Raw genomic sequence first — 16,002 nt, forward strand, 5'->3', positions numbered from 1 at the left:
CTCACTACTTTTCTAGCTAATTTTCTATTTTAGAGAGGGATTGGTAGTCTCTCACCATTTTTCTTGCTAATTCTCTTATTTTAGAAAGGGATTGACAGTTCCTCATAATTTTAAGTCAACTATAAAATCAACATCCCTCACTAATTTCCTTGCTAATTTGGTATTTTAAAAAGGAATAAATAATCTCTCACTAAATTCTTTCGCTAATTTACATTTTTCTAGTAGTGAAACCATATTATAAAGTTGCCAATCATTTCACAAGCATTTTTTGCATGTTTCATACACATAAAAGCAATTATATAATTTATAAATTTTATTGCATGTTACACCATTCACAAAAAATAATTTTTATGTTTAACACATAATTCACCTCACATTACAATTAATAAATAGTTACCTAAAATAGGGTTCCCCTGATTACCTTAAATTTTTGAGAGGTTAAAGGTTTATTCTTCAATATAATAGTTTCTAAGTTTAAATTTCTAAGCCAAATAGGTGTCCAAGAGCTCAATCTACAATTTACCAAGTTAATCTCCATTAATTTTGCCAAACTCAAGCACTCAACTCTCATTTCTCTACTTTAAAATTACTTAATGCCCACTTTATATGAGTTTGAGCTTATCCATTAGGTTTATTAACTATTTCTAGTTTCCATTAACCTTAATGAATCATTAAACTCCTATTAATGGCATCATATTCTTCCAACAACCTACATTAATGCAATTTTTGCATATTTATGAAGCCTAACAACTGAAGACACTAAAATTCATTATACCTAAGTCTAGATACTTTAATCTACTCCCATTAACTTTATTTGAATTAATAGATTTAGACCCATAATTTATATGGACCAAAAATCATCTTTCACTATCAAATCCTAACTATAAACTTATAAATGGGGAAGAAAATGGGGGATTAAGAGGCATGAGACTTATCTTGGGTGTTTGTAACTTCTAAAATAGTCTTAATGTAGTCCAAAAACAAACCTTAACAAAGCTTGACACGCCTTCCTCATTTTCTCCTTTCTCTCCTTTCTATTTCTGTCTTAGTTTGCGATTGATAAATTGCTAAAAATGACTATACACCACGATAAACGTGCAATACATCACAGCACATGGCATACAGAGGCTCCCTTCTCGCATCAGTTACATCTTTGCTTAGCGACAGACGTGATTCACACCATGATGTGTGGCACAACAACATTAAATCTTTATTTTCTTCTCTTTATTCAATGCTTGAGTGGCCTATCTTGATACCAAACCCATAATTAGAGTTGAAACACGATCGAATATGATTATTAAAACCTTTATGGCCACACACCACTATAATTTACTTAATTACCCTAATTAAGCTTAGTAAGTCAGGGGATTAAAAATTAAGATATTACAATATGTTGGAGCCTCGAACTACTCATTATGCAACAATTCTTCGAATCATTTGGTACATCAAAGGCACTCTGTATTATAGGTTACACTTCTTTGCTAGGTCCTCTCTTACACTATGGGCTTACTTTGATGCAAATTAGGGCAACAATCGTGATGATTAATGATCTACATTTAGTTTTTATATCTTCTTTGTGTATATAATGTATCCTTCTATTAATAATATAGATGATATTTTTCAATTCATCTTTGATTTATCTTTCTTCTCTTTGATAGCTTTCAGTTAAAAATACTCTCCACAGTACTAAATTTAAGTTAACTCCATTCATATCATATTTAACATGATTAATAGAAAAGAAATTAATTTTGTAATTACAAGCAGATATAAAAAGATAATTACATGTATTATGTAGAGAATAAAGATGGTAAATTTAAGCTCAATCATGCATAAACTAATAATGACTTACACATCTACTTAAATATCGTGAGTTTAAAATTTAAGAAACTAACTAAAGTTAACGTCTAATTGGACTCAATGGAGGCTTTGTTACTCATCAACTGCAACTACTTTAAAAGTCATCCCTTGTTTGATATTATAAGAAAAATTAAAAATCTAACTGAGAGATTAAATGATCGCATTTGATCATATTTATAGAGAAGTAAATAGTTGTGTTAATCTCTTGGCCTGCAGACCTTCTTAGAAAAACTTCAATATTATGATCTTATATAAACCACAAGATGATTGTAGAAGCCTATTGACATTAGACATAATTAGATTTTGATCTTTCTATATAGTTTGCCATGGTCTTGCAGTAAAACAATTTTTGCAAGTTTATTTGAAGAAGATTTTAGGCGAAGCATTTCTCTGTACGTACGTATATGCACAGCAGAGAGACGACCGAGGACGTACTCCGACACTTGCGTATTACAATTAGGCAAGGCCACTGTTAATACTTTATTAATATTATGTATACGAATCATTAATTGTGAGAGGTTGATGGAAGTGGAGTGTGAGACAAACAAACAAGACATAACCCATCACAATCTTGATCGCCTCAAGATTTCTGGTATTGTCATGTCAACCAAACAGACAAGATTTTACAGCAACACGTCACAGTTTTGATCCTCTTCTCTCGATCGCGCTCCACTTTATCCGCCTCCCTTCCTCATGAATCACTCACAAAACTACTGTTTAAAACTTAAACACGCTTATTAATATTTGTAATATTTTATATACACGCATTCCTCTTTTGTGAGTTAATATTGTTAATGATTACACAGTGGCAGTGCCAGCAGAGCGAGGTGAAGCTGCTTAAGATCTGTCTGTCAAAATGCATGATCGCTGATGCTTTTCAAAGTACTTTTGTTCTGAAAGGATGTTCGTGTGGGTTTTTGCTTGCTCATCACTGGCCTTTGCCTGCGGCTTTCTGGATACCTTTTTTGTTTCTTAATTATTAATCATTACTTTATTTTACATACATATATATATATATATATATATTTGTTACGCCTGGGATGTATTGGAATCTTCCCCACAACACCAAGACCTAATTGATTATTGCATGCACGGATAGATATATCCAGGTGGAGATATTAAATTGGTCATCATGTGTATATATACCTAATTGATTTGATGGCACGAACGTCAAACGAACACGGCCTTTAAATCACTCAACCTTATTTCACAAATCAAGCCCCCCCCCCAATATATAAGCAACCAATTCACAGGCCTATGTATGTGGATGTGCGTGTCTTTTGGCCAGGAATGCTCTCTTGCTTCTTCTTGAAGTTTTCTCTCTTCATATTCTTCAGCGCACACCCACAAATAAAAAAACAAAATGTTCACAACTTGGAGAGAATCTCCGAGCATCGTGGCCAAAGGAAAATGATCAAACCAGCCAAGCATGATATCTAGTTGTGGATAACGATGAATGATAAAAGAGCTACAGTGATAGTTCTCTGGGTAGAATCCAAAAGAAGGATTTCTGTTTATACCTCTTTCCGTTTCTCAAAACAAAAATTACTAGGGGTTAAGTTTTATATTCATTTATTTATCATGTGAATGTGAATTTTCTTTTCAAACTTTATCGTGATTATGAGTCAAGATTATATTTCTCGCCTTTTTCCCTTTTTCTTTTATTGATTGGGGCCTCACTAACAAAGTTGTCTCATCTACTTCGAGGAGGATCAAAAGTACCTGGAATTAGCGCTCTTAGAGTGTGGTCCATTTATTTAAAGGATCACATATATTTTGTTCCTAAGCGAAGGCATGGTCATCATTTCACCCTAGGGGGAAAAAAGAAAAAACTTAATCCCCTGAACACATGAATTATATTTTCAGTGGATTATGACGTCCATTACCTTTTGATCCCTCTTCGGATTGGCTCTGCAAATTATAATCAAATCCATTATATCCTTGTGATGGGATATAATTGTGGTGATGAGAGTTAACATAGCCTGATGTATGTAATTTAATTATTAGTAGTTAATAAGAATTATGCGATGAAATATTCCTAACGACTTGTTCACTTTTTTCTCTAATTTTTCATTTGATCGTATTTAAAGAAAGTCTAACTTGATCCATGATAAATGTAATATTTACTAGTTTGATTATTAACGTTAACATGAACTTTAAACATTTTGTTTTGATAAACACACCCACGCGCGCGCATGGAGTTTATCTTTTTTTTTCCCCCCGGGAATCTCCCTCTATTTTCACTGAATTGACAGTTAGAATTTAAAAAGCAAGAAATATCTAATATCATATAGGATATAGAGTACTTAATAAATAATGAATTTGACATCTATGTTATTACAAATTTTCTTCTCTCACACACACACATGTATTAAAAAAATATATATTTATGGCCTTTTTCTCCTTGAAAGGATATAAATTCGTTTGAAGAACCTATACGGAGTACATGTATTCCAAAAGATGGGAATTAATATTAAGGGCCTTGTTTATTTCAAAGATTATGGACTTTAACCAGGGATATAAAATTGATTAATTGGGGGTTGGGGGGGGGGGGCGCTTGTGAATCGAGTTCAAGGAAAGGAAGACAGAGCTGTCCCTAATGTACTGGAATAAGAATACAAGAGCAGAATATCAAATATACGTATTCTCGTGTGCTGGGTTGTTCGGTCTCCCAACACTGTCATGTCACGATGTAATACATCGTGAAGTTGCTCATGCATAACTCTCAGCAAGCTAACCCCCTGTTCATATATATATATATATATATATATCAATTTTTATTGGTAATGGAGGGGCGTAATCAAAATGACAAGAATCTCGGGATTGTAACCTGCAGAATGCATTTATTAATCGTATTATTTAATTACTGTACTCTCAACAAATGTTTGATTCCTTCCAAAAGAGATGGCCCTAATTAAAAAGCAATCCTCGACACTTGAGAGAAATAATAATGATGCGCATACACGTCCTTACTATTATTAAAAGAACGAGAAGCAACTTTTAATTATTATCGTTGTAACTAATTATAGAATCACGTCTCGTAGAATTAAGTTTCATGAATAATGTATATAACATGTAGTGGCATATATATTGGAGGAATGGGGTATGGGCGAGATCATGAGAAAGAGACATGGCATGAAAGCACAAATGCCATACAAAAAAGATGATGTTACATGGAGGAACACGTTCACTGCAAACTGGCACACTCTGAGATGCAGAGAGATAAAATCAAAAGGGTCAAAATACTGATGAATAGTATATATGAATGTATATTAATAATGTATAGTCGCTGGTAGGGTTTGGTGTCTAGGACATAGAGGAGTCGGATATTGATTGTCAATAAATGCCTTGGTCATCGTATTCACTGTTTTAGCAATCATCTCTTCTTCAGTCCCAACTCACAAAGCGACATTACTAACCCCACATGGCCTTCCCCTGACACCACTATCCTCAACTCTTCTTCACACTAGATCACATATACCAGTTAATTATACTGAATTAAGACAGTGATCGCTTTTTGTACACCATGTATACAAACGAACTACGTACGTGTATGCCTATATGCTAGACAGAGAGAGAGGTGGTCAAAACTCGAAACAAGAAAACTGCTGAAAGGTCGCTTCAGTGCTACAGTGGATCCATGGCAAGGAGAAATGTGTAAGCAAAGCAGGGCGCATCAGTATATATGTTGCCAATCAGCCCAACCAACGCAACTTGGGCTCCACTGTTTTTTGCAGTTTTTGGTTACATCCTCGCCTTTTGCCCATCCCCCTCTCTCTCAAAAGCTGCAAATCAGATCCCATCTTCCTCATCTCTCTCTTCTCAATTCTCATTCATACACTAACTCATCAGCCTGCTCCTTCATCTTCTGCTGGGGACCATATATACCATCCATCATGCATCCTACCTCTATGTCTTTTGATATATCCCTCGCCCGACTCCTTTAATTTTTTTTTTATTCATTTCCTTCTCTTCAAAAGCTAATCATTTGCTTTGAACTTTGCAAGCAACGGTGAATCTCAAATGGTATATGTTCCGTCTATCAACAAACACATCTTCTCCGCTATCTAAAGCAAAAGGGGCATCGTATGCACCTCCCAACATAAAGCTGACGTTTATTTTCAAAATGAAAAGCCTACGCTATCTAATCTCCCATCATCAATACATACTCCCACCATTTCTCGTACGTGTCTCAGTTGTGCCACACACAAACAGCTTATAATATTAAGCCTCGCCTCCTTATCCATATACCCATCACTTCATCTGCATCTTTTGCCCATTTTGAGACGATTGGTGGAAACCAAATACGGATCTCATGAAGAAATAAATTAAAGCAAGTAATTATCAATGCCCCCACACAAAGTATTTGTCCATGCACGTGCATCATTATCCCTCAAAGTTTGAGGAGGTCATGCCTCTGGGTTTGAGAAATAAAAGCGCCCTTCTTCATCTTAACCTCTTTTACGAAACACACTTATATATATAAATATATATATATAGGGCTCCACGATGAACATTTCCGCATATGTTACATATAATTCAATGAACATATACATAGAGTCGACGTATGAGTACTGGTATATGGTATACATACCATACAGCGCGATATGCGGAGAGTCCTAAAACCACAATATTACTTATGAATGAAAACTGGATAGAGACAGATAAAATTTTTGGACCTGATGCATTGTGTGTGTCATATAAGCTGCTTCATCACTAGGCATTATTATGCTTCTTTCGATTTCAATTCCAATATATATAATTGCGTATTCTTCTCACGGAAGGGAAGGTCTGCACGGGAAGGCAATTTAAAGGAAGTCGGATAGTATAAATCTGATTTACCAGACCGGCGGTGCCTGCATAATCTACTATTAACTACTAATCCAACATAATAAGGAAGAAGGCCGAATAAGCAAGAAGAAATTAAATTAAAGTTGGCTTCCATTTAAACTTAATGCTTATATGATCCTAATTAATTATCAGTTCATTACAAGCTAAGATACATATCTAGTTCGCATTAATATATTATAAATTTAATTAATCCCATGTGTAGTTGTTTACTGGGTGGACTCGTTATCTTGCTCCACTTCGGACGCAGGGTCATCTTCTTCTTCAAACCCATCGATCCCATAAGCAGCGTGGCCAGCCCCGAAGGCTTTGATGTGATCCTTGAGAGACCTCTTGTGCTTGAAATCAGAGCCACAGATACAATACCAGAGCTTGCCACAGTTCTTCTCATGGGTTCTCCAATCCCCTCTGACAGCAAAAGCCTTCCCACATTTTCTGCACATGAAGGGCTTGATCCCATGCTTCCTCTTGTAATGCGTTTGAAGTGTTCTAAAATCCTTGAGTGGCTTTGCTCTTGGGTGGTCGATGTTGTTTCTGCAACCTGGAGCGCAACAATAGCACGGAAGCCTCAGCATGCCCGTTGGTTGTGTCCCTCTCAGCGATTCAGGCCCTTTCCTGTACTGTGATCCATGCCCCCACATATGCATCTACGCACGGAAACAAAACCACCAAAGTGATCAATACATTACTTATATATATTATTTTCAAGTTTAAAACTAGGAAACAAAGTTAAACCCTGCTAGCCCGCTTGCTAACTATTAATTAAATCTCAAGGAACCTACTCTCAGTTCGCCCCATTTTAATAATATGTCTTTTATGTAGTCAAATCTGTGATGATGCCAACATTTGAAATGTGGATGTTTTGCCTTTTCATTTTCGGGCAAGTGCCACTCTTTGAAGATATTTTCACCAACATGAAATGTGATGATTTGATTGAAGAACCGCTTTGAAACAAATGGGGTTTTTCTTCTTCCACGGCGCTAGTATTGTAATATCCGGAAAGCTAAGTGATGACAAATTTTTATATGCTACATATGTGGAATGGAAAGAGGAAGGAGAAGGCGAGGTCTAGCTTCATATAAGAGGGTGAGGGAGCCATATATCCCATAATTGAGATTTGAGAATCGAGATGTGTGTAAGGGACAGAAAGAGGAACAAGTTCGAAGTGAAAGTAATTAGCGCGGGTATATGTGAGGGATCTGGAAGAAACACTGCAAGATTTGCAGTAGCTGGATGGAGCTGCCAGAATGGAGACTGGAGAGGCACGGACTTCAATGCACAAAAGGCATAAGGAACATTGCCTGAGTAGTTTAATCAACGAAAAGGGAAGGTACTGATCCAAGTCACAGTTTGAATCAGGTTTAAAAAAAAGTTTTATTTTTCCAAAAAAAAAAAAATTATGTCCCCGTTTACCATGCAAAAGGTCCCCGAACAATCTGAGTCGCAATACTAATGAAATCAAATAAAACTAAATCGTGGAACCGGAAATCATAATGACCCAGTAGAAAAAATGACAAAGGTAGAGAGAAAAACCAAGAAGAAAACAAGAAAGCCGAAGGAAGAGGCGCGTATATGCAATAATATAGATATAGATTAATTAAATCAAACTTTTTCTTTCCCGTTTGGAAGGAAGCAAAAGAGAGGCGTAAGAGGGTTCAAATCAGGGAAGAAAGTAAGGAAGATTCATAATGATATAGGCTGGAAGTGGAGGAAAAGCGAGAGAAGAAAGAGAAAAGAGATAGAGAGCAGAAGAGGAAGGGACCTGCATGTTGTTGTATCTGTTGAAGGTCTTGAAGCAAACAGGGCAAGAGAACTGGGTAGGACCGATAAGAATCTGAGAAGGAGTAGGGATCCAGTACTGTCCCTTGTTGAGCTTATTGGGGAGCATGAAGCCGCCAGAGGCAGAACAATAATCGTCGTCTCCGCCGCCATCTCCTTCCCCTTCCTGTTGTTTATCATTGGAGCAGGAGGAGAGCACGGAAGCCATCTCAGCAGCACTAGGGCTGGGCAACCCTATGTGGAGTGCAACAGTGACGGTGGCCTCATCGTCGTCCTCTTCGTCTTCTAATTCTTCCTCTTTGGGTTTAGCAGCACTGCGGAGGATGATCCCGTCGTCCCTGACACGGTCCAGGTCGGGACGATGAGGATGATCGTGGTCTTGCCTGGAGGGGCTGAGGCTCAGGAGAGGGAGCGCTTCTCTGAGAGGAGGAGACGGCGGTGAAGGTGTGATGGAAGAAGAACAAGAAGCGGGTTGGTTGAAAAAGCCGGCGGGGGAGGTGGCGGAGGGGTGGTTGATGAAGTTGTGGAGAGGAGCATAGGGATGGTGGTGGTGAGAAGAAGGGTTGGAGGAAGGGAAAGGGTTGAATTGGAAGAAAGGAGGAGAAGAGAAAAGATGAGAGTAAGGGTCAGCCATGGTGATGAATAAAGTAAGTGTGGGAATAGTTTGCTTTCATGGAGAGAGAGAGAGAGAGAGAGAAAGAGCATAAGATGGCTGAAGGGAGTGGACGGTGGAGAGAGAGAGAGCAGAGAAGCGAGTAAAGGCAATGGAGTAGGATGGGATGAGCCAAACTTAGTACAAAAATGAAACAAGACGCAATAATTTAATTGTTGATCATTAGGATTTCTAATTAATTACAGGCACCTCTCTCCCCCCCCCCCCCCCCCCCGCCTTCATTTTCCTGTCTTCCCCTCTTATTTTCTATTTTAAATATATATTTGGGAATTAATATTACGAACTTGAATTCCGGGGAATACCGTTAGCAGTCGTTTATTCCTGTATTTACTTCTTGCCACCGTTACCCATATATCATTGGAAATGGATGGTTGAAAATTGAGAATCCGTGAATTCTATTAAATTTATTTTGTAGATAAAATTAAAAAAAGATATTTCATAAAAATAATAAAATGAGAAAAAATATTAAAAAAATTCATGAATCTTAACGTTAAATGATTTACTCCCTGTATTATTTTGTTCCCCATGTTTAAGTCAATTCCGTGATTTGGTTTTTGAAATAGTACTCCTTCCATTGTAAATTATAAAATACTTTTAAAAAACTTTATCCGCCTCACAATATAAAACATTTTAAATTAATTAAGATTTTATTAAATGTATTAATTTTGATATTACTTTCTCTCTCTATAATTAATTTTCATCTCTTCTCTTTTCAAAATATTAAATGATGGATATTTTTAAAAATTTATAATTTTGTTTTAAAAAGATAAGTGTGTTAAATATATTTAATAAAATTTATTGATATATGAAATTTTGTCTGAAAGTATTATAATTTGAAATGGAGAAAGCAGTTAAAATTATATTAAGAAAAAAGATTTCATCTTTTAACAGACATTGATTCCAGTGAATGGGCTTTAACTATTTAAATATAAGTTTTTGAATTTGAATTCACGTGAGTATAGGAAACATCTGTAGTTAAAAATTATCTCTAATTAGACCTAACAATATTAAAGTATAAGTCAGTCAACTGGCTGTATTAAAAGAAATCCCATCCATAGTATGAGTTTGAATTGCCTTGAGTTAATCAAGGTCTCTTTTGGTGGGTTTAAGTCAGTGGAATGGGCTCTAGCTATTTATTTTTTTGAAAAAGAATATTTCCTACAGAAAAATGTGATTCCTTTTTTTTTTCCCCCAGAGCTGGTCAAAAAGTCTTAGAATTAGAAAAGGAAGGAAAGAGAGACAAAAATTCAAAATTTTTACACACCTTTGCTTAAGGATATGTAACCGAGATCAGGTTCTTATGTGTTTTTTTAATTAAAATTTAATCATAAAAACATTTTTTTTCTTAGGGAAACGATCCGAAGTTAATCATGATTTTTAATTTTCTATTACAGAAACTCTGCTTTTTGTAAGAAGCAGAAGATAATAATTCATACTCATGCGCTAGTACTGGCATTTCAATAGAAGGATGCAGCTCCCGGCTCATAAATTAAAATAAAGTAGTTTAAATTAATTTCAAACCAAACCCCGTCGAAATTAACATGCCCTGTATATTTGCCACTTTTACGGTAAAAAGAATTCTGGCATTTGAGAATAAATGGTTCAAATTAAAGTTGTTAAATTAACAAGTTTAAATAAAATCATAATAAAGATATAAACTCAAAATATAGATTTGGATTATAAACTTGTTAGAATTTACATTTATTAATAAATGAACTATAAAAATATATAATTAAATAATTAAAAAAATATGACTATAATTTAATTTAAATATGTTTTAAATATAAATTATTGAAATTAAATTTATCTAGATTCATAAATTATTATACTCAATATAAAAAATTTAAAATATAGCTGCTTATTTTTAGTATTTTTATTTTCTCTTTTATTAATATTATTTTTTGTTTTTTTAAATTTTATTTTCATTGATCTAGGTGTTATAACATTTATAAACTTATCTTGGTCAATAAATTTATGAGTGAATTAATATAATTTTATAATTTAAAAATATAAAATGGTAAACTTGATGAATTAATATTATTTTATAAGTTAAAAATATAAAAATAATAAATTTAAAAATTAATTGAAGAATTTGACAATGATGATTCAGATGATAAATAACTCTTAGCTCAATGCATACGTACGTAAAAAGTTAAGTGTTTCACTTCTTGCTAAATTAAAAATTGCATAAAAAAATTATATTCCTAATATATGCTAACTTATTCTTGACAAATTAGGATAAATTAATGTGACAAACTAACAATAATTGAACCATGCTCATATAAAAAGAAATTCCCTCGAAGTTTCCACTGATCATCGATCAGTGATCATCACTTAATTACGTGTTCACGAGTTCATCAAACATAATTGATAAATCGTCGCTAAGGAAAAAAGTAACATATGGAGCGTATATAGCTCCACTTAGAGCAACAAAGAAACAAGAGTAAATAAAAGATCAATAACTTCACAATTTTTTATTATTATAAATTGTTTTAAACGCTTTTACATCTCGTCTGAAATATTAATTTGTACCACTATGTGAGAGGCAAAGGTAGCCCTCGATTTTAAAATCTGTACGCTATTCCATGGCCATTTTCACTCACCGACACTTCCTTATCATTCATTCTTATTAATATTAAACATTAATTGAAACAGTCAAAATTGACCCCATCAACTGGCTGTAGTGTGAAAAAAAAAAATTCATAAATACTCCGATTCAAAATATAAATAGTTTTTATAAAAAAATTTACATATTAATACATTCTTATTTTTATAAAAAATATATGAAAAATTTACACATTAATAAAGTCTTCATATTAATTGTTTTCCTCTCTACCTATAGTCTCAATTATTAATGTACTCCATTAATAAATATAAAAGGGTAAAATGATAAAAAAAAAATTACATTTTACATCTACTAAGTTACTTATATTTTAAATTAAAATTAATTGAAAAAAAATACTTATATTTTGAATCGAAGGAGTATGAAATTAAAAGATCAAAAGTTAGTGATTAATTTTGTCAGAAAAAAAGTTAATGATTAATCTGGTTGTTTGGAAAACAACATTACAAGTCTTTTTTTTTTTTTTTTTCCAGAGTCTTTTCAAACTCACCTTTCCTTAATTAATCATACGATCAGCCATTCAGCTGTTCTTTGCTATTAATGGGACAAACATTGAAGGGACTCAATTTAATTAAAAGTCATAAAAAGACATATACTTGGGAGATAGCTGTGAATCTCACATCCATCGATTTCTCATTACTAATTATTATTTATCTTAATTAATTCATCCCCCCAGCTGTGCTCACATCTTTGGGCCACTCATAAATTCTGGGGGATTCACAAACATTCTCACACTAAATTATTTCACGATTCAGCATTTTATGTTGTTATAAAACCAAGAAAAAGGTCATATGTGTGTGAGTGTGTGTGTGAGTGTGTATGTATATTTATTATAATATCAACACATTTCCAACGAGCTAATGCAATTGTATTCAATTTACTCAAAGTTGAGATTTTTTATTGAATGTTCCTATTTGCGAGGTGCATTGTATTGATCTCTTGTTACTATAATAAAAGAAATAATCTGTGTGTAGCTATTTTATATTTTAATAAGCTTGGAGGTAATTGTATGATAACCGATACTCCCTCCTATTCAAATTATAAGCAATTTTTAACTATAATTCATGTATCAATGAAATTTAATTATATTTATAGTTTTTTCTTTTTTACCCTTAACATGAACTGCCAATGATAAATTAAAAGAGTATTTATGTCAATAATTTTTTTATGAGAAATTGAATGTCACGTGGAAAAGTCGAAATGATATAAAACTGGCTAATATATTGAGAAGGAGGTGATAAATTCTCATGCTACCCAGAAAAACAGGTTAACAAAATGTAAGGGTAAAATGAGAAAAATAATTTCTAAAAATACTAAACTTCTTATATTTTGCACTGGAGGGAGCAAGTGACTTAATTTTTTTCTGAAAACATTTTTGGCTTGGATCTCAAAACCTGCGATGATTGCATGGAAAGCACATACTAATTAGAGCGTGATTAACAAGAATATATATATATATATATATATATGTACACATATCATAGAAGAAAAGGTATATAATTTTTGCTTTATTTTGACAACTAATTAAGCAACAAGAAGTGGAATAATGAAAATAGGAGGAAATAGAAGCTAGAGAGACGATAAAGATGAAAGAATAGAGAGACAAGAAATAAACTAATTCCAATGCACCCAACATTTCCGTTGGTGTGCGCAAACCTGTCGGCTATGCCAAACGTGCATGCCTTGTTAATTACTTACCTTGTCTCAGTATTCAATCTCTCTCCCATAATTTATACTACTACGTGTCTTGTCTTTTGAACTTCATCGGGGTGGTCGAATAAGTGAAGTAACGAAGGCCTCATTGAATCAAATACACCATATATCAGACCAGAGAAAAAAAAGAAAGACGACCATTGTGTTGTGATGTGTTGAGATTAATATACAGCTATGCATAGAGAAATGGGATATTGCAATTAATTAGGGTTAAACGCCCACACATGCGTGTGTGTGGTGTTCATACTAACTGAGCTGACCATCACTTAAATTATCAAATTCCTTTCAATTATTACAGACATTGTGACAGCACACAAGAAAGCCACCAGTACATAAGCTGTCAAGTTCTGATGTGGGCAACGCCACTACTAATATCTGATACATGTTGCACTCACTTAACCTGGTTTGTTTTGATTAGAAGAAATGAATGGGATTTTGAAATGGAAGGTCCAAATAAATTAGAGAAAGGCTGGTTCCAACTGGACACACGACCAAGGGCGTGCCTGGCGGGAGGCTGTGTGGAAGAGATGGATTTAGGGTCTGAGAAAGGCGTCTTCCTGTTTCCCTCATTCCTATGATTACCAACATGTGTGCCCAAATCACAATGCATCTTGCATTACTTAACTCCAACATTTAGTTTTCACCTCTCATAATTATAACATCTTGTTTCCATTTCAAAAAGGAAAAGAATTAGCTAGAGCATGTGTGTGTGTGCTCGCATGTGTGTACTAGTGAGCGATGACTGCTGACAAGATGGAACATGTAGTAAATTTAATTTGGGGGTGATTGGAATTAAAGGTTATTGGTGATTGTATGGCATAAATCTAGGCTTTTCCGTATCCATTCTATTCCCTCTTGCAGGACCACTTAAATGTCTCTCTCTCTCTCTAATCAAGATTTTCCCATCTTTCAAAGCAAAAGTAAAAGGCTTTTCAACTTGGAATATATGTTTCTCTTTTATTTTTCCCCCCACGAAAGAAAAAGTCGATCGTTTACACTTAACCCAACCCCAACCCCAACCGCAACCCCAGTTTAATATTTTCTTGCGATTACTACACATCACACCAACATACATATCAACCTCCATATATATATATATATATATATATATATGCGTCGCATATTTAATTCCCCACCATGTCTTCTCTTTTTCACCGAATCACAGTGCCCCTCAATATAATCATCCTACATATGCTTTACCCTTCAAAACACTTATAACCCCCCATCATTAATTATTTATATATGCCTTACTACTTTTTTTTTCTCGAATTATACCAGAATCAAAGAGACCATTGCTACGATCATAATTCACGATGACTCTACGTCTTGAGACGGATCTATAATGTCACTCCACTGATGTACGTGCATATTGTGTTAAGTAGTGCAAGCATTGGTTTTCTTATTCACACATGATCATAAAAGGCCTTCTAGTATCACATAATTAATTAGTCTTTTTATTCCAAAAGCTAGAAGCAATCTATATATCATGAATTTTTTGGATGTTGTCATGCATATTGCTTCAGGGAATAACCTAACCTTTTAAAAAAATTGGGTTCAACAAAGATTTCGACCTTCTCTGATACTTATCATTTCTATTGTGGTGCTATGATGATAGTCCAACATTGTCATGAAACCACCTCTAATTCAATAGTTATTTTCGTCTATTTACACCATGTTTCCCATTTCCTCGGTTTTCAATATATAGTAGTATATATTATTGAGTGAGTGAATTTGTGCCACTATTGAATCCAAATCCTGCATGTGATATTATTTTAATTAGTTCATAACAAATCAAACATTAATTATACAATTGATCCAACACTCATTAACATATTATTGTCTCACTCTTGATTCATACAGCTTCATTTTTCTGATTATCAGGTACTCAACGACTGCCATCACCTTACAAATTCTTCTGATCATTCTTAATATTTTTCCCCATAAATTATTTAAAATAATAATGCGCCGACTTCACTTTCTTCATCCGAAGATCGATAACCTAGCTGGCTTCCCGAACCTAATAACCTGAAAGCCCCTGAGAGATATACTTTTATAATACAAAAAAAAAAAAATCTTTGAAATCTGGTGAATTCTTGACCAAATAAACCGTGGAAGCACAAATTCATACATGGAGAACATGAAGTGCTGGAAGCACTATACAAACACACACTGTTATGTTCCATGATATATATCTATATAGGGGGTAGCAACATGTTCATAATGTATCTAAACAAATATTAAAATATAAAATTTTGCTCTTCGGACAGGGAACACGATCAAGCAGTTTTGGGAAAAAAGGCATTTGTTCATCCTTTGCGTTTCCAAGACAGCACGAGCGAGCTTACATGTTAAAACGAGAATTATTTAATGGTCTATTTTAAACATTATTGTTCTCTCATGTCTTCTGAAAAATTCCACATATCTCTGTCCTGCGATTGTTAATCCCCATGATCACTGTAAAATGCCACCGTCCATGCGTACACGAGAATTCAAAGCTTTTGTTGTAATT

The 16,002-nt window shown here is 34.1% G+C and overlaps 1 protein-coding gene across 1 annotated transcript; it reads right to left on the reverse strand.

Annotated features, from left to right (window-relative positions):
* Positions 1-6,780: 6,780 nt before the first annotated feature.
* Positions 6,781-9,277, reverse strand: LOC129314893 (zinc finger protein WIP2). Its single transcript, XM_054958381.1, has 2 exons — positions 8,468-9,277; positions 6,781-7,352 (listed from the first exon to the last, which is right to left on the reverse strand). The coding sequence occupies exons 1-2, from the start codon at positions 9,116-9,118 to the stop codon at positions 6,915-6,917; spliced, it is 1,089 nt and encodes a 362-aa protein (XP_054814356.1). The 5' UTR covers positions 9,119-9,277; the 3' UTR covers positions 6,781-6,914.
* Positions 9,278-16,002: the final 6,725 nt, after the last annotated feature.

This window comes from Prosopis cineraria, unplaced genomic scaffold, assembly GCF_029017545.1.
Source record: "Prosopis cineraria cultivar Desert tree isolate PC_DT_omini unplaced genomic scaffold, ASM2901754v1 PC1, whole genome shotgun sequence".
Taxonomy (NCBI): Eukaryota; Viridiplantae; Streptophyta; class Magnoliopsida; order Fabales; family Fabaceae; genus Prosopis; species Prosopis cineraria.

Bases quoted from the DNA above. Each gene is read 5' to 3' on its own strand.
- LOC129314893 (XM_054958381.1), bottom strand. From the start codon at position 9,118: ATGGCTGACCCTTACTCTCATCTTTTCTCTTCTCCTCCTTTCTTCCAA. The intron at 7,353-8,467 runs GTCCCTTCCTCT...TTCCGTGCGTAG, and splicing joins ACAGATACAACAACATGCAG to ATGCATATGTGGGGGCATGG.